The sequence below is a fragment of the Cryptomeria japonica genome, chromosome 3 (assembly GCF_030272615.1).
Source record: "Cryptomeria japonica chromosome 3, Sugi_1.0, whole genome shotgun sequence".
In the NCBI taxonomy this organism is placed as follows: Eukaryota; Viridiplantae; Streptophyta; class Pinopsida; order Cupressales; family Cupressaceae; genus Cryptomeria; species Cryptomeria japonica.
Genome location: NC_081407.1, coordinates 349,095,168 through 349,114,970, shown reverse-complemented (window position 1 = coordinate 349,114,970; position 19,803 = coordinate 349,095,168). Strand labels below are relative to the sequence as shown.

At 37.4% G+C, this 19,803-nt stretch overlaps 1 protein-coding gene across 2 annotated transcripts in view; it reads left to right on the top strand.

Moving 5' to 3' along the window:
* The window catches only part of LOC131076511 (uncharacterized), a 169,675-nt gene extending 151,541 nt beyond the window's left edge, over window positions 1-18,134 (top strand). Inside the window, exon 16 of one of the 2 annotated variants that reach the window (XM_058013741.2) lies at window positions 17,808-18,134. In XM_058013741.2, the coding sequence (XP_057869724.2) occupies window positions 17,808-17,918 (111 nt within the window). In that variant the 3' untranslated portion in view covers window positions 17,919-18,134. The remainder of the gene's footprint in view (window positions 1-17,807) is intronic. The other variant, XM_058013740.2, reaches the window with a different exon arrangement.
* Window positions 18,135-19,803: the final 1,669 nt, after the last annotated feature.

The window sequence follows — 19,803 nt, the reverse complement described above, 5'->3', positions numbered from 1 at the left end:
AAAAAAAGGAGTTATAAGAGGTGGCACATAAAGCCAAAAGAGGGTGAGAAACCCAACTACCCCATAACCCACTTAAGAAATGACAAATTAATGGTTATGAGAGGTGGCACAACAAGCCAAAAGAGGGTGTGCAACTCAGCTACCTATGCGAGGTGGAGAGTTACACATGTAGCTGAAGTATTTAGCCACGTGTCCTCATATTAACCACTCCTAATAACCTAAGCAAGCTTAAATAATGTGTGTAGGAAAAATAAAAACTCCCTAATATAAGGAAAATAAAAAACCTACACTAACAATGGATAGGGACCTTGCCATCAAGTTTGTTGAAGACAATGAAAACAAGATTGATGAACTCTACTACCAATTAAGTATGGCTCACTACTCCTTATACAAAGTAGAAAATCGTATAAGTATTGCAGCTACACTTGAGAACAAGAAGGTAATACAAGGAGTAGGTAAATTCAATCAATAATTGAAGGGTTGATGAAATTAATAGGAATGAAGGGTTTTAATATCCAAACATGAGATGCTTTATGAAAGAGGATAAAATGGATAGAGAAGAGTCAGCAGAAGCAAAGAATTTAGATCAGCAAAGGAAGGAAACTAAAATAGAAACCTCTTAATGAGGACCAATCAAATTTGCATAAATTTGTTGAAAGCATTGCACTTGTTGGAGATAGCAGGGTATGGGATCCGAGAAATTATTTAGGACATGATTTTGATTTCGGTTTTCGGCATGTGGATGTAAATGTTGTTGAGTTTCCTAATGATGGCTCTCAATATTCAAGAGTCATACATAATACTTCTAATATAGATCTACTCCACAAGAGGTCTGATTTTGTACATCATAGCATGGAGGATGTCAAGACGACACAAGATATGTGTGATGGATGGATACAAAGCATAGTTTTGAGACTCGCCTGAACTCAGCGAGTCCAGAGTTGGGTGACCCTAGGTGAGTCCTAGGGGCTCGAACTCGGCGAGTCCGAATTTAGAGCGAGATTCGTCGAGACCAAAACTCACAAACTTGGCTCAGACCCAGTGAGTCCCGATGCCCAGACTTGGCCAAAATTGAATTTTTTTTTTTTTAAAATCTCAAAAAATAACTAAAACAGACATTTTTGACTTTTTTTTCAAACAAAATTTGCATCAAACCCCAAAATGTCTCTAAAAGCATCATTTTGCCCAGTAGAAATATCATTTTTCTCTCTTCACTCTATCTTTTCTCTTTTCTCTTTTTCTCTAAAAACCCCCAAACCCTGACTTTTGGCTCCTAGGGAAACTTCCCTACACCCCTTATATCGTTGGGTTTTTCTCACATCTAACACCTTGTGCAACTTATCATTGCTACCTCTCAAACCCTTCAATGTCTCCACTCTCAAACCCCCACTAGTTAGTGGGACTTACCTTAGATGCCTTTGTAGGAGGGATGCAAGCTCCTTTGAGCCATAGACTTCTAGTTATAGTTTTGATATTTGTTTGGAGTATTTGATGTCATAGATTTCATATTCCATGATTTTTGTATACATTTGACAATATTTAAATAGCCAGGATCTCAAAAGATTACTCTTTGCTACACAAAGCATATGATGTGAACTTTTCAACATGCTTGATGAAACAAGAGTTGTTCTCTTTCCTATAGAAAATGGTTTTGTCAATCATACAAAAATGGACTACCCAATGCTACACCACGAATAGCTACATGAGCAACATCTACCACAACCTTATCAATGAACATACAAGCAACTAAAAACTTCATTTTATAATGCTTAGAAATTGCCATATTTTCACCACCTTTTATCCAACCCAAACCATAGGGTTGAGGATGCTGAAAAGTTTTAAGGCCTAATTTATCCACTAAACTTTGTGCAATTAGATTAGTTTGTGAGCATGAATGAAACAAAGCATCTATTTTAACAACACGTACATGCAACTTGATATTAAACAATGCTTCTTTAATCACAAAACCTTCTTTCTTAATAGTGCAAGAAACTTTAAAATCTAATCCAAAGAAAGTTCAACCTATCCCTCCATCTTTCATAATGGACAAATGAGAGTTATTACTCTTATTACAATATTTGTGAGTGTTTAACTTAGGATGCAACCTCCAATTTGGGGATTCTTTATGACCACTTTCCCAAAATGATCACAATGGTTGATAGGTTATGACTTTTGCTTACCTATAGCTCCATTTTCCTTTTGAGGATGATGGAGCTCACTTTGAGCATCTGCACTAGCTTATACAAACTTCAAGCAGTTCGTCCTCCATGATAATTTGTGTTAAATTGAATCTTAAACAATCTCCTAAAATTATACCAAGATTTAATAGGAGCATGCTTTCCAATAGCCAAAGAAAGACTTTGAAATCATTTTAATGCAACTTACTACAACAAACTTTTCCTTAACCAAATGAAAATATACCTTTAACTACTCAAACCATTGCTCCTACTGTTTTGCTTCTCCTTTGAATGAGAAAATATCATCTCTTGGCTTGCATTCCTCTTGAGGCATACTTTGAAGACTCAATTTGCCTTGGGCACCTTTTATGAAGTGGGTTGACCCCTTTTACTCCTATTAGCTTAATTTCTATGTAAGGTTCTCCATTTGGAATATTGTAGCCTCCACATATGGAGATAAATGAGCAACTTCCAAATTGAGGAACCTTGATTCCTTGTCAAGGCTTGACACTTATCTATCCATACTTATTATTTAGTTTTGGGAATCTCAGGTCTTTTGGATAATGCACCACTTCTCTCACTTGTATTGTATTGTGTACTTGCAAAGCAATCACAATAAACTCCACACGGAAAGATCATGCTTTAATACAACTTGATCTATGAACTACCAAGTTTATTCCTTAGGTTAGTCATCAACTACAAAATTTAAGATAAGAGTACTATTAGAACAATAATTAACTAAGTTATTTGTACAAGATCAAATAGCAATTAAGACCAAGAAATTAGAGAACAATAACATAAATAGTGCATAAACAAGGGAAAACGTGGAGAAACCTCTTATAGGTAAAAACTGCACCAAAATGTGAGTATCTCTCACTTTACTTTAAAGTGGCATCAATACAAATGAACTTAGCCCATGCGTCATTTGAGAGCTCTCTCAAAGATTAGGAATTCTCTCCAAGACCAATTTGCAACTCTTCAATGAGCTCGTTGCCCCATTATAGTGAAAATATGGGAACAAAACTCACAAACACCTCCCAACGCAAGGCATACAAGACTCTAAGAACTCCATTTCAATTCTACTTAAAAGATGTTATTTGAAAATTCCCAAGCATGAAGGAAGATGACCACCAAGGAGAAAGAGGAAGCTCTTAAACAAAAAATCGGATCACCAAAAGACAACCATATGGAACAAGTTTGCTTCTTCTGGCTAAGTGGCTAATGATGAGTTTGTTGTTTTCTATAGACCTTGGAAAACATGTTTGTTGTTCCATAATGAAGTCGTCGTGTCAAAATGAGAATTTTTTTTCATCATGTTATGAGAGAACTGCAAATATGCAATTGTATTCCACTTTTGATTTCATCTAAGCACTAATTTTTCCCCTACAATACAACTACATTTATGACACCAATAGTTAATAGAACCAAACTGATATCTCCTCTACCAAAGAATATTTCAAGATGTCAAATACCATCTCAAACCTTCTCAAGCATCAAAGTAGGCCATTATCTAAAAACATGCCATGAAATACAAAATTGGATTCATTTTTAGATCAATCAACAAACATTTATTAGCTTAATTCACATTATTCAAATTTAAATTTAAGAAATGAGTTTAGAGAACAAATTTTAGATATTACAAATATATTTACTAATTATGTTATATTTACTAATTATTTTCTTCACTATTTATCATGTTCAATAAATATACAAATTGGGAATTTGTAAAAGCTTTCAAATCATTTATATTATTAAAACATCCAAAAAAAATAGTAACCTTATCAAATTAGTTTGGAGAATGAATAATAGACATTCCTAATATATAACTATGGGGGATTCCAAATGTATTTACTAATTATATTTTCTTTTCTTCACTAGGTCTCAATGGTAAATAAATATACAAATTGAAAATTTGTAATAGATTTCAAGCCATTCTATATTATTGAAACATCCAAAATAGTAACATTCTGCACTTAATGGACTATGAGCCCCCAAGTAAGTTTTTTCATCTTCCTTATTGTCTTAAAGTTAAAATTAAATTAAATTCAAAAGAAATGGAATGAAAGTTGTGACTCCCTCAAACATGAGATATAAAAGGGAGAAGAGAAACTCATTTGAGAGGGGGATAGTTTGGGAATCCAAGGTGCAGATCTAATTGTGAAAGGTTGTGTCCATTTCAAAGGGCAGAAATAATGAAGAGTTGCACTGTTTCAAAGAGGGCTAATGGTGAAAGGGTGTGTCTCTTTCTAAAGGGCATACATAATGAAGAGGTGTGACCTCTCCCTCACATTGAGAGATATAAAGGAAAGGAATCAAAGCATCCAATGACATCACCATTGATCAAATCTGTTATTAAGTTACAAGCAGTATATGTATGCTTAATATATGAAGCCTGATAATGTTCTTATGCAGAATTTAGTAGTAATATTAATATAGATTGCAATATGTATGACAGTCATACTTAATTTTGTTAAATTTGAACCAGAATATATAAAATAAATCACAAAATTTAAAAATAACAAGGACACAAAAGACATCCTAGGAAAACCCTCCACCTGAGGGTGAAAAACCCAGCCCACACAAATATGATCTTTATTATATTTGAAAATGAATACAATTGTTGATAGTTTCAGATTACTATCAATCACAATAAGATAAGATTGATTGTCTACAAATCAATCATGACAATGAAGTCAAAAGATACATCTTGTATACATTCTATAAACCTTCATAAGTCTAAAATCACTTAATACAGAAAAACATAGAATATTAATGAACTGGTAGACTACATACTCAACGTTCTCAACTTGCTACCAGACAAACGAGAGAAGCCAGCAATATATAACTATCGATCTGCCGAAGAAGAAGAGCAACGAAAATGGAAGAGCAATGAATATAAAGAATCGGAATTGCAAGTGAAGAGACTCCACGAAAGAAGAGGAAAAGACACCAATAACCACATCTTCACCGACAACCACATGGACATGAAGAGTCACCGCCAGAGAAGTGAAGAGACTCCACGGTGGAGAGGAAGAGTCACTGACAGCCACAAAAATATTTCATCGACATCCACAAGATAAATAAGAGACGTTGCATCTTGGATCTCCATCGCAGCTATACCTTCAACACTCCCTCTTAGCAAGAGAGAGATCTTCATTTCGTCATCTCATGACAGATACATACAGCCGAAATCAAAGAAAGTTAACAGAGTCTCATCACAGATTTTATTCAATAAAGTTGTTATATAATCGTAACAATATTCACCATAGCTACTCCTAGAGGGTGAATGAAAACAAAAATAAAAATCATAAAGTCATACACATGACTTCAACCATAGCTACTCCCAGGGGGTGGAACAAGGGATTTCACCTCGAACTTCTCTCGCAGAGAAGAACTCACTAACCAAGGGATTTCACCTTGAACTTCTCTCGCAGAGAAGAACTCATTAACCAAGGGATTTCACCTTGAACTTCTCTCGCAGAGAAGAACTCATTAACCAAGGGATTTCACCTCGAACTTCTCTCGCAGAGAAGAACTCATTAACAAGGGATTTCACCTCGAACTTCTCTCGCAGAGAAGAACTCATTAACAAAATCTTCAAGACAAAGAGGCTCCTGAAATGTCAGACTCCCTCTGAAGCTGAAATGTCATATTCTCATTTTAAAATAAGAAACCTTTTGAATTTACATTAGACCTTGGCTCCTCCTGAGGTGTCCCTATGTTGATTTCAGCAGAAGAAGCTAGATGAGAAGACTTGTATCTGCAATCTCGAGCAATGTGACCATATTTGTCACACCTATAACATTGAATATGGCATAAGTCCTTTTTTGGTTCTAAAACAAGATCTGATTCTCTGTCTCTATCCCTCTTTCTTATTTTGCCTTTTTCCATGGAAGAATGAGTAACAAGGACTTGATTTTCCATATCATGATTATTACACCTAATACCTCGCCTCCAATCTGTATTCCTCTTGAATACAATCAGCTCTCAACCGATCAAACTTGGGTAGATCATTTCTTCCACTAATACCTTGAATGAAAGATTCCCAAGAGTTGGGAAGTCCATTCATGCCTGACATCACCAAATCTTTATTGGCAAAAGATTCTCCAATTGCACTAAATTGATCCTTTAACTCTATAATTTTCATGAAGTATGAAACAACTGATTCTTCTTTATCTATTTTAACATGTAGCAGTTGACATCTCAATGCTAGAGCTCTGTTGGTGTTGTTGAATTCGTATCCTTTAGAGTCTAAAACATTTCTTTGGTTGAACCCAACTTAGAAATAATAGGAACCAAATGATCCTTAATAGAATCAATTAGAATTTTCTTAGCCATAGTCCTATTCTTTCTCCATTGAACTTTCTCTGCATCAACAAAAGGTTCTGCAACATCTTTTGAAACATAATCAAGGAGATCATTCTCTTCTAGAGTAATCAGAATTCTAAATTTCCAAGAAGAGAAATTTGATGACCCATCTAACCTATCTTCTACTTTCAATCCGTTCACCATTATGAATGACTTAGGCAAACAACTAAAAGAAATAAAGAACTTAAAAATCTGGTTCTGGATCGATCTTCTAGACCGACTCTGATACCATGTTAAATTTGAACCAAAATATATAAAAGAAATCACAAAATTTAAGAATAACAAGGACACAAAAGACTTGTCCTGGGAAAACCCTCCACCTGAGGGTGAAAAACCCAACCCACACAAATATGATCTTTATTATATCTCTGAAAATGAATACAATTGTTGATAGTTTCAGAGTACTATCAATCACAATAAGATAAGATTGATTGTCTACAAATCAATCATGACAATGAAGTCAAAAGATACATCTCGTATACATTCTATAAACCTTCATAAGTCTGAAATCACTGAATACAGAAAAACATATAATATTAATGAACTAACAGACTACATACACAACGTTCTCAACTTGCTACCAGACAAACGAGAGAAGCCAACAATATATAACTATCCATCTGCCGAAGAAGAAGAGCAATGAAAATGGAAGAGCAATGAATATAAAGAATCAGAATTGCAAGTGAAGAGACTCCACAAAGGAAGAGGAAAAGACACCAATAGCCACATGGACATGAAGAGTCACCGATAGAGAAGTGAAGAGACTCCACAGTGGAGAGGAAGAGTCACTGACAACCACAAAAATATTTCATCGACATCCACAAGATAAATAAGAGACGTTGCATCTTGGATCTCTATCACATCTATACCTTCAACAAATTTCATATACATTTATAGTACATGAAAGACTATTATATATATAGCCCATTCCTTAATCTTCTGCTAATGCCTTCTTGAGGATAGGGGACTTGTGTAGGGAGAGGCAGAGTAATTTGGCTACTAGATGGGTAAGGACATATTTTTGAAGCCTTGAGGGAGAGTCTCGAGATGGGCATAAACATATGTTCCTAAGAAACCTTGAGGGAGCCCGCTCAGAGAATGTTTCCAATCACCCTAGCGCAATAATTCTACCATCTTTCATAGGGTTAGGGAAGAAGTGAGGACGGACCCTAAATCTAATTAGTCATTTATTGCATTATATATACTTATAATCTCAATAACCTAATTTAGACATAATGATATTAAATATGGATGTAACTATTGGGAAACAAGTAGCGTTCTAATATGGGACATTATAGACCGAGATTATGATTGTCAAGATCAAAGATTGAATTGACTAAGCCAATGAACTTCAACCAATTGATTAAGAAACTAACAAAACTGACCCATCACCAACAACATTAGTTAAGAGCTTGTAGTTTCATTTCCAAGCCCAATGAAAGAGTCAGCATCCCAAAGAGTTACATAGCCAATAGTAGCATATGCATTGGAACCAATTATTGACCTAGAGCTTATGTAGGAACAAAACTTCTTTTAACATTTTCATATTAAGGTCAAATACATCGGTGGAGGACAAATGGAAGAGCTAGTTGTTTAAGAGTCCAATCCATGACTTAAACTAGTAAATGATCTGACAACAAAGATATAAGCAATAGTTCAAACAGATTTAGTGAAAATGGATTTAAATTCAAAAGTTGACCTAGCTTCATTTGATCTAGTCAAAGAATCAATTTTGCATTCAATCAAAGAACTAGATAAGCAACTTGTTTACCCATAATCCATTGTCATTTGTTGGCATTGTGTTGTCATTGATGTCAACCGGTATAGAAGGATGCAATCGGTATGATAGATTGTTGGTACTGCTATCATTGATGATCATGCAGAAGAGTGTAAACCGGTATGTACCAGTATGCTACAGGTGCAGTAAAGTGACCCGTGAGCAAAAGGTTGTTATCATAGTGATGCATACAACTGGAATGAAGAGACTGCATGATGGGTTGTTGATTGTGATGAAGCGACGGAATGTTACTTGAATCATATCAACATCAGAGGTGAAGTATGAGCAGGCCACCGGATTGCTAGTGTAAGGTCAACTAGGAAGACGCCCACCGGATGAAGATGCTATCACAGACTAGGTGATAGGTTGACAGAGGGTGATGCCTCTATGAGCAAGGGTGACATATGTCAACCAGAAGTTGTATCCTCTCCTTGGTGAAGTCACACTTGTACCGGTAGAATGATTCCCTGAGACAGGCAGGTGAGTGAATGCAGAGACCGGATGAGCAAGTGGAAGATGATGAAGTCGCAGAGCATAACATCAAAGACACACACCGGATCAACATGTGAGGACAAGGTGTGCTACCGTGACAGAGAAGGAGAGTTGAATTGATGAGTTTGCCATCTTGGCAAACTGGCAGAGAAGAGACCCAGTCAGGAGATGATGAGGTCTAGAGTAGCAATCATGAAGTTACCATTATGCAGATGATGACTTGTATTGCCACAGGTGCAAAGTGTTGGAGGATGAGGACATGGAGTCATCTAGGTGATCACCGATATGCAACGGAGTGAACAAAATGAGCAGAAGTGAAAGACCTTCATTGATGAAGGTACACATGATGAGTTCTCCTGATGGCTACTGAGGTTCGACATGTTTGATGATCAGGCAAACATGACATGCCGGCAAAATCCAAAAGACATTGGCAGGAAGGATAACCAGCAAGGTGATATGTGTTGGTAAGGTCAGTGAACCAGTATGTGTATATCGGTTATGTGTGTGGTCGGTGACTAAGTCTTAACCGACATACACAGTGTGCTAAGGTGGATGTCGACAATGATGCCACGCGGAGCTGAGGTGGTCAACATGCAGAGGTCGGTGATGTCTAGTGCCAGAGAGGTAGTTGTGGTAGTTGTGGTGATGAAGGATGAACAACAGAGGAAGGTCAAATATTTGTTGGCGTCTTGTTCAAGGCACGAAATCAGCTTGCAGGGTGACCTCGAGAAGGAAACAGCTGGATCATAAATGTGTCAACTATTTTTGAGGCTAAAGAAGAGGGTTATATTTGCTATTTTTAGCGAGTATGCATTGGATGATGGAAAACACGTACAGATGCATTCCTCCAATGCAGGTGATCAATCCAAGGTAGATTGGATCGGATCTGATGAAGATTGGTTTGCCTCGAGGTTGATGACGAAACCCTAACCGCCTGTGATTTCAATTGGCTTTTGGCGGGAAAAACCAGGTTATAAATAAGCAAACCAAAATCATTGAAGGTTGTTGCTGAAGGAGAGAGTATTGTCGTTGGATGAGAGGGCGTTGTTGCATGTAAAGGTTAATCAATCAAGTGCTCATCAAGGAGAAAGAAAAGAGACTAAGGGTGAGGGAGAACCAGGTTGAAGTGTTCAACCGGCAACAGAGGTGGAGAAATTGGTAGTGTCCATACCGGCAGAGAAGAAGTGAAGGAAACTATAGAGAAGGAAGGCATAGAACCGACAGGAGTGTAGTACTGGTGAAGAGCAGCAGAGAGAAGAGGCAACCAGAAGAGAGAATCGGCAATGAACTGGACAAGAGATCCAGCAGAGAGATTTCAAGGAGTGTTACAAAAGCCTTTTGTAACAAGGCTATTAACTTGTAAATGATTATGCTTTGTATTCACTGAGTTGTAGCTCGGTGCAGAGGTTGTAGCTCCTTGGGTTGGTGCCCTAAATTAGGGGTTGTTGCTCCTTAGGTCAGTGCCCTAAAATCAGGGGTTGGTGCTCCTTTCGGTCGGTGCCCTTAAACTGCAGGAGTGGTACTCTGTGGGGTGGTGCCCTAAATGTTGTAACCGAAGTGTTTCATTGTGAGGCTGGATTTAAGCAATAGACTCCAGCAGCATTTCTCACCGAGGTTTTTCCCATCTTGGGTTTTCCTCGTATATGATGGTGTTATGTGATGTCCCTCTTGTGTGAATGAATTTGTGTTTAGTCTCCTCACTAACCGATAAGTCTGCATTGAGTTAGATTTGATAACCGGCATGCTCACATAAGATAGTTAAAGGGAAAAGTTTGAGAACCATTGATCCCCCCCTCCCCTCTCAGTGGTGCATTGTGTCTAACAATTAGTATCAGAGCCTAGGTTCCCAGTCAAACGAGCTTTCTCCAGCTTGGGTTGATTCTGGCTTAAGGACACAATGGTTTGTTTAGTATGAATCCCTGCTCCAGTTTTTGATGGTTCAAACTATTCCATTTAGAGTTGTAGAATGGAAGTCTACTTGTCCTCTCTAGGGTTTGATGTATGGATGTCAGTAGTTAATGGTCTCCCTAGGAATGTATGTTCTCCCACTGGCTCTGAAGATGCAAGTGCAATGAAGAAGCCATGAAGGCTATATTCGGTGGGCTCACCGGTGATGTCTCCCCACTGGTGGATAAGTGCAGATCGGCAAAAAGTCTATGGGATAGACTGAAAAAGCTCTACGGAAATGAGCCTACCACTGTTGGATCAGTTTGTGAGAGAGAGAAGAAAAATGCAGCTGACACGTGCAAATGACAGATGCAAATCAAATTGTTGCAGCAACAATGGTGATGAGGAGACTCGTCTCTTCATGGCCCATGAGACAGATATTGAAAATCACACATCAAAAGGGGTTAATGCAGATAAATCCCATCGATATGATGTGTTTGGCAGTGATAATGAAGAAGATGAAGAAGAAGGAGACAAGGTAGATAGATCTAGCCAGCAAGATCTATTTGGAAGTAATGATGAAGAAGAAGATGATGTTGAAGTTGATCTTGAAGGTGAACTAGTAAGTGCACTAGAAGGGCTGCAAAATGTTAGAAATGAATTTAAAAACTAAAAAAGATCAATTTATGAGGATTTCAGCGAATTGAGAACCTGCCTTGAAGAATCAAACCAAATGGTTAGTTTATTGACCACTCAACTAGAAGAGGCAAAGGAATTGACTAATGATTTGAAACCAGTCTTGGACTCCAAGGAAAGTGAAATGGAGATTTTGAGGAAAGAATACAAGATGTTCAAGAATGTTGCTATTGTGGAACAGAACCGGTTGGTCAATAGTCTTCAAGAATCAAAGTTAGCCCTTGCTAATCTGAAAGCACAAGTGGTTGATGCTAAGAATGTGAATGTGGATTCCAGATCGGATCTGGATACTAACAGGTGCAGGTGCAAAGTGTTAGAGAAAGAGGTGGAGACTAAAGAAAAGAAGTGTCATATTCTTAAGGATGAAGTTGCAAAGCTCACATTTGAGCTTGATAAGTGCCAAGGTGAACTTAAATTGAGAAAGAAATATGATGGTGGCACTGAAGCCTTGGACAAAATGTTGAGCAAACAAAAGCACTCCAAGGATGTCGGAGGATTAGGATGCAATGTCGGTGAATGCTCCACAAGCAAGAATATCTCCCAAAAAGACATTTAGTTTGTCTCCTTAAGTGGAAATGGCAAGGGACAAACCTTCACAATCAGATATGCTCCAAGGAAGAAAATGGATTTGACCACAACCGATGAGGACGTGAGGCTAAGGATGAAGATCGATGCTGCAAGAGGAAACAATGCAGATCCCAAAGGAAATGGAAAGATAGGAGAAGAAAGCTTCATCAGAAACAAGAACATGAGAAGGTAGCCTACAAGACCTCCTACCGGAAGAAGACAAGGAGATGTTGTTGTCCACAAATCGAGACAAGTGTGGAAGAAGAAGGGTTCTGATGGAAGACCTGCAGAGAATGAACAACCCACGATCCATTCCCAGAGAAGCAGAGATGGAGATGGCAAACCGGTAAGATCACCTCATGTTTGGCAGAATAAATTTGTAAGTAATAAGCCTCCTTTCTCCAGTCATTGCTTTGCATGTAATGGCTATGGCCATAGAGCAGAAGAATGTAGAAAGGGATCTAGAAGAAACAATCTAAGATCTCATAAAAATCATGCATGTGAGCATAATGCATCTAGGGGTAGAAGCATGCATATCCCCTCTCCCGGTTATGCTAGGAAGAATCCATTTGTTGTTCCTAATAATGTAAATATTGTGTGTTATAATTGCAATGGATTAGGCCATAGAAGTTATGAATGCAGGAAGAAGAGTATATATTCCTATGGCAACCGGTGGAACAACCATGCTCAGTGTGAGAGCAGTTACACGGGATATAAGCAACATAGACCTGCTTGGAACAAGAGGAGAAATGTTCCTGCACAATCAAGGAATCCAAGGAAACTGGTAACCATCCACAATGGCATGATCAGAAAAGGAAGAGAAAACCGATATGTGGGATGGTTCCCCAATCATGAGATTGGCATGGATGTTGTGTGCTACTACAGCACTACTTATGGTTATGCTGCAGAATCTGGTAGAGTGAGGACAAATCAGCAGAAGAAGAAAGTAAGACTTGCTCCCCAGATTGAAAAGGGGAAGAAAAGTGAGATCAAGCAGGCATGGAGGAAGAAGCAAGAGAATAGAACCATGGACCGGCATTGTGCATTCAATGCATAGCTGATATCGCCTAAGGCTTAAAGGAGCTGCAGGACTCGGGGGGAGTTACATTTTGACCAAATCATTCACCCCTTGGTTGAATGGGACAAAGGAGATGAACAAGTTGTTGTCGATAAGAGGAAGAAAATGAGATGGCAGTGTGTGTGTAGTTACCGCCTTGACTACACATGGAAGATGGTTTACTGCTACAGGTGAAATGAATGGTAACAGAGGTAATTGGGACCGGGAGATAAAGCTTAAGAGGAAAGTGTCCCAGTAGAGATAAGAGAGCGGTATAGGACACCGGTATGTGTAGCATGTTACTGGCACGGATGTTGATCAGTGTTGCATGTTATGTAAGTCAATGAGTTGAGGGATCATTGCAGTAACTCTGGTACCCTGGATGGATGAGGTTATGCCTCAGTTGATATTGGAAAGGACCAAAATGACATGTGTTGGTCCGATAGCTGACCTTATGTGCATACATCTTTATGGATCAACCGGTTGGATATGTGACCTGCTGGCATTGTGGTCATGATGGTGGATGTCACAAGTATAGATGGAAGTCCCAGTTTAGGACCTGACTGAATAGATGAAGATCAATGGTTTGTGTTTCAGGGGGAGTTCAGGGCCATATTTTCTGATTAATATCAAACATGTTGAACTTAGTAGCAGATCCGACAGATGTTTGACAACACATGTGTTTTTGACTTTTGTATGTTTGTATTCAATTTGTCTATCTATCAAAGTCACCATCTGCTGTCCCGGTGAAGAAAAGAATAGGAAGAAGAATTTGGTTAACCAGTAGATCTACCTACACATAAAAGATATGTGATTTAATAATACAATCACATTTAATTCCTACCAACATTAGCATCAACAAATTGGTAGTGTTTGTGCCCCTGATGGTCAAAGGAGGAGAAATGGGATGAAGTCATGTTGCATGATCGGTGTCAGGGCAATCCTCACAAAGGAAAAAACATACCACTGGTTGTTGCATTATTAAGAACAATCATTCTTATCAACAATCGGTATCTGACTGGTGTGTGCAGTTGAGGTATGTTGGTGTCTAAGTCTTCCATCTCCTGTGTTGTTGTTTGAGATGATGAGGTGCATAAAGGTCCAAGGGGAAGAAATGACAGATGCAACACAAACAAAAAAGAGGGAGAGAGTGCCTGCAGTGTCCCGGATGTCATGACACTTTGCCATTGTTGTCAAAGGGGGAGAGAGAACCTTGTAGTACATTGGATACTACATGTGTTGACGTCAATGCTAAAGGGGGAGATTGTTGTCATTGATGTCAACCGGTATGATAGATTGTTGGTACTACTATTATTGATGATCATGCAGAAGAGTGTAAACCGATATGTACCGGTATGCTAGAGGTGCAATAAAGTGACCAGTGAGAAAAAGGTTGTTGTCATAGTGATGCATACAACTGAAATGAAGAGACTGCATGATGGGTCGTTGATTGTGATGAAGAGACGGAATGTTACTTGAATCACATCAACATCAGAGGTGAAGTATGAGCAAGCCACCAGATTGCTAGTGTAAGGTCAACTAGCAGGAATCCCATCGGATGAAGATGTTATCATAGACTAGGTGATAGGTTGACATATGTCAACCAAAAGTTGTATCCTCTCCTTGGTGAAGTCACACTTGTACCGGCAGAATGATTCCCTGAGACAGGCAGGTGAGTGAATGCAAAGACCAGATGAGCAAGTGGAAGATGATGAAGTCCCATAGCATAAGATCAGAGATACACACCGGATCAGCATGTGAGGACAAGGTGTGCTACCCAGATAGAGAAGGAGAGTTGAATTGATGAATTTGCCATCTTGGCAAACCGACAGAGAAGAGACCCAGTCAAGAGATGATGAGGTTTGCAATTGCAATCATGAAGTTACCATTATGCAGTGATGAGTTGTGTTGCCACAGGTGTAGAGTGTTGGAGCATGGTGACATGGAGTCATCTAGGTGAGCACCGATATGCAGCAGAGTGAATAGAATGAGCAGAAGTGAAAGACCTTCATTGATGAAGTTACACATGATGAGTTCTCCTGATGGCTGTTGAGGTCTGACATGTTTGATGATCAGGCAAACATGATATGTCGGCAGGATCTGGAAGACATTGGCAGGAAGGGTAACCGGCAAGGTGATTTGTGTCGGTATGTGTATACCGGTTATTTGTGTGGTCGGTGACTAAGTCTGAACCAACATACACAGTGTGCTAAGGTGGATGTCAACAATGATCCCACGTGGAGCTGAGGTGGTGAATATGCAGAGGTTGGTGATGTCTGGTGCCAGAGAGGTAGTTGTGGTTGGTCGACATTAAATGTTGACTACGACAATCATGGGGGAGTTGCAGGGTTTGCAGCTCAATGAAGGATGAACGACAAAGGAAGGTCAGAGATTTGTTGGCATCTTGTTCAAGGCACGAAATCAGCTTGCAGGATGACCTCGAGAAGGAAACAGCTGGATCATAAATGTGTCAACTGTTTTTGAGGCTGAAGAACAAGGTTAGATTTGCTATTTTTAGCGAATATGCATTGGATGATGGAAAATGCATACATATGCATTCCTCCAATGCAGGTGATCGATCTAAGGTTGATTGGATCGGATCTGATGAAGATTGGTTTGCCTTGAGGTTGATGAGGAAACCTAACCTTTTGTGATTTGAATTGGCTTTTGGCGGAAAAAAGTAGGTTATAAATAAGCAAGCCAAAATCATTGAAGGTTGATGCTGAAGAAGAGAGTATTGTCGATGGATGAGAGGGTGTTGTTGCATGTAAGGTAAATCAATCAAGTGCTCATCAAGGAGAAAGAGAAGAGACTAAGTGTGAGGGAGAACCAGGTTGAAGTGTTCAACCGGCAACAAAGGTGCAGAACCGGTAGTGTCCATACCGGCAGAGAAGAATTGAAGGAAACTGCAAAGAAGGCAGGCATAAAACCGGTGAAGAGCAGCAGAGAGAAGAGGCAACCTTTAGAGAGAACTGGACTAGAGATCCAGTAGAGAGATTTGAAGGAGTGTTACAAAAGCCTTTTGTAACAAGGCTATTAACTTGTAAATGGTTATGCTTTGTATTCACTGAGTTGTAGCTCGGTGTAGGGGTTGTAGCTCCCTGGGTTGGTGCCCATAAACTGCAGGAGTGGTACTCTGTGGGTTGGTGCCCTAAATGTTGTAACCGATGTGTTTCATTGTGAGGCCAGATTGGAGCAATATACTCCAGTAGCATTTCTCATTGAGGTTTTTCCCATCTTGGGTTTTCCTTGTATATGCTGGTGTTATGTGATGTCCATCTTGTGTGAATGCATTTGTGTTTAGTCTCCTCACTAACCGGTAAGTCTGCATTGAGTAAGATCTAATAACCGGCATGCTCACATAGGATAGTTAAAGGGAAAAGTTTGAGAACCACTAATTCACCCCCCCTCTCAGTGGTGCATTGTATCTAACATCATTGATAAGGATTTTTCATCTTTTAATTTTTGTCAAGTTGTTTGGATGGTTGCTAGAAAGTTTAATTTGGATGTGTGCTTTTAAATTTTCCCTACCTAGTGATTGGAGGTCATTGCAAATGCGCTAGTGCTTTAACTAGCTATTTAACACCACCAAATAATCATGTCCTAGAATATTGCAAGATATTATCAAATTATGCATTCATATTAATGAAAATAAAAATACTTTACTAAAATGATTTTCTTATGAAAGATAACCTTGGTTGATTATTAATGGCTGCATAAACCCAAGATATACAACATAACTACTAAGAACTTGGACCCGACAAAGAATCTACAATAAGAAGTTACATATGGTGCAACAAGATTGGGTTTCATATTTGGAAGCATTTGATGATGAATTCAAAGCATATCAAGAAGAATTTCAAAAGACAAATGGAGGTAAATGAAAGAACAAATTTGGGTGCCTCTTTTTGGTGCCTCACAAAGTTATTAGCCTTTAGCAACTTTTACCTCAAAATCACCAGTTTTTACCTCTATTTTAGGCACCTAAAATGATAGAATAAAACAAGAATGTAATGCCAATGGCCATTTGCTTTATGAACACTTCCCTAGGCATCCAAATTGAGTAAATTAATTTATTTTCAATTTATAATATGCCAATCAATCCCATCAGTCATTGAAACCCTGAAATTTTGCAATATAATACTTTTAAAATCACAGTAAACACCATATTTGCATTTGAATTTTTAAATCAAGCAAAGTCTTAATAAAAATAATATTTTATCCTTAAACATTCCAAAAGATGCTCTTGAAGCTCCAACCTACACCAAAAAATGAAACACTTGAATGTGTAAAGAAAATTATTCTTTTTGGTGATGCAGGATTGTCGTGAGCTCAGATGCTCCTCCATCACCACTAATCTAGCTTAGTGAAGTTAGTCTATTGATTTCCTCATCAAGCATAAATCAAATTGTGGATGTGGTGGTGTGTTTGTCAAAGATTGGTCCTACATAAAGTTAACTTTTTTTCGTTTCTTCAAATATTTGTAGATAGACTGATTATATATTGATTATGTGTCAATTAAATAAGGATTGTGTATTGCAATAATTAGATTTTAACAAATTTGAGCAAGTTGTTCTAGTGAACTAGATATTAATAGGTCAATCTCTATTGCATATGTTGATTCAAAATCTTATACTAATGAGTGATAATATGTGAATTGCAAGTTTTTATATCATCTAATTTACACTAATAATAGCTATCTCACATTTGCTTAAACATGTTGATTTTGATATTTTATATTCATATGAACTAATAGATGATAATTTTATGCACCATGTATGAGTAGAATGCATGGACAGGAGGTTATATTGCAGGAACAACTATTGGAAAGATGGTGTCATCTTCAGTGAGTAGGCTCACAATGTTATCATCGTCTAAAGATGAAACTTTATTATAAAAAACGTTTGACTTCGATTTACATTTATTCAAAACAATTGTTTACCATTTAATGGTTTTCATATTATTTTTTGGAGGAATTCAATTATCATATGATAAGTTTCCTTGTGTTAGGTTCATTGCATAATTTGTGAAAAATAATAAATTAAATATTAGTGGCATAGAAGTGGACATTTTAGATTTTGAATGTGTTCATTAGTTGGAAAACAATTAACGCTTGTTTAGTAAAAATTTTCAATTAGAGAGAATTCATGTAAAACATGTTACTTTGCTTTTCCTTTGATATCAAATCAGTTTCATTTTAAAATATTTGTGAACGATATTTATAATAGCATTTAATACATTCATTTTTGTTGTTTAATAAACGAGGGTTAGCAACATGCCCCATGTCCTAGATAAATAATTCATGCTATAAAAATGTTGCATGTCAAAAAATTGTACAATTGAAATATAAAAATATGTTTATATTATATTAGAGGACTTTCACAAATTATGAATGCATGTGAACCACCCTAGGGCACTAACATATCTTGATATAAGCTTTCATAAAAAATTGAAGGCTAAATATATAGTCAATTATATCAGCTTGAATCTACAATTGTTGCCATGCACATCAATGTGGTGGGTGCAAAAAAATCATAGTAAATGTTGCTCCAAGGCCCATTGGCTTAGAATATGTGAGGATCATCAAGTACCTTTGGATGATGCTTGTCTATTTTTTTTTTATTCCTTGATGCTCCAGTATGGAGCACACCCATGATTTGTTCCTTGAATCACACTTAATGTAAGTGGGTACAATGTGCCAGTATATTTTCTTTTTCTTTTAAAAACACTTCCCTATTGAGGAATTCTTAGCCAACAATCTCCCTAACCATCTTTCCTAGCTGTCGTTGGAGGATGTAGAGTTAAGCTCATTTCTTAGTTTCAAGGAACTTCAAATTTATAACCATGCCCTTATTTTGTTGGGTGGATATCAACAACATAAAAATCCACAACCTTCTCTCTATCATCTCATATATTGTTGCTTCCTTTTTGCTAGCCTAATAAATTATTAGAGAATTTATGGTCTTGATACTTGTTATTATACATTTTTTTTCAAACTATTAAACAAAGTTGAGGACCTTCCTACTCCTTGCTTGTGATTCCTATTCTTTGGCATAAGGATTGTCATATGCACAATCCCTATTAAGATGCAATATGTGATAGTTATCAAAATAAATATCCCAAAATAAATATTACTTCATATTAAACCAAAGTTTCATATTATTAATCTTAATGAACCCTGTGAAATGTGCTGCCCCTATTTGACAAAATTTCATTGCACAAATAGAGGAAAACTTCATGAATACTAACTTATCCATTCATTTTGTCTAAAACTACCTTAAATGTTGACATGTGAAGATGGCATGGTGAGAACATGGCTTTATTGAAGACTACACTAGCATTTTCACGAGAAATAAGGGTGGCATACATACCTATAATTAATTTATTCTAACATTGATCACTTTCTTCATTCATTTAAATTAATAATGAAATAAGTATTTACATTTAAATGCAATTCATAATTACATATATTTTTTCTTTTCTTTTCTTTATTTGAAATAGATAGTTTTTTAAATGAACTAAGATCATATGAAATACTCATGTTTGTCCTTGTTTTTTTTTTTTGGAGCTTGCTCCCATGGTTTGTTTTCCTCTTACTACCTATAGGCTATTGTTTGTTTTCCTGATATGGACAGCAACAAAACTAAACCCGTACAAACGATGAAGCGAGATTATCAAAAAACAAGGAGACTACATGTTTGTAAATGTCATGCTTGGATCTACCCAAATTTTACCACCTTTTTTAACCTGCCACCCTAGCTGGAGAGAATATCATAATACAA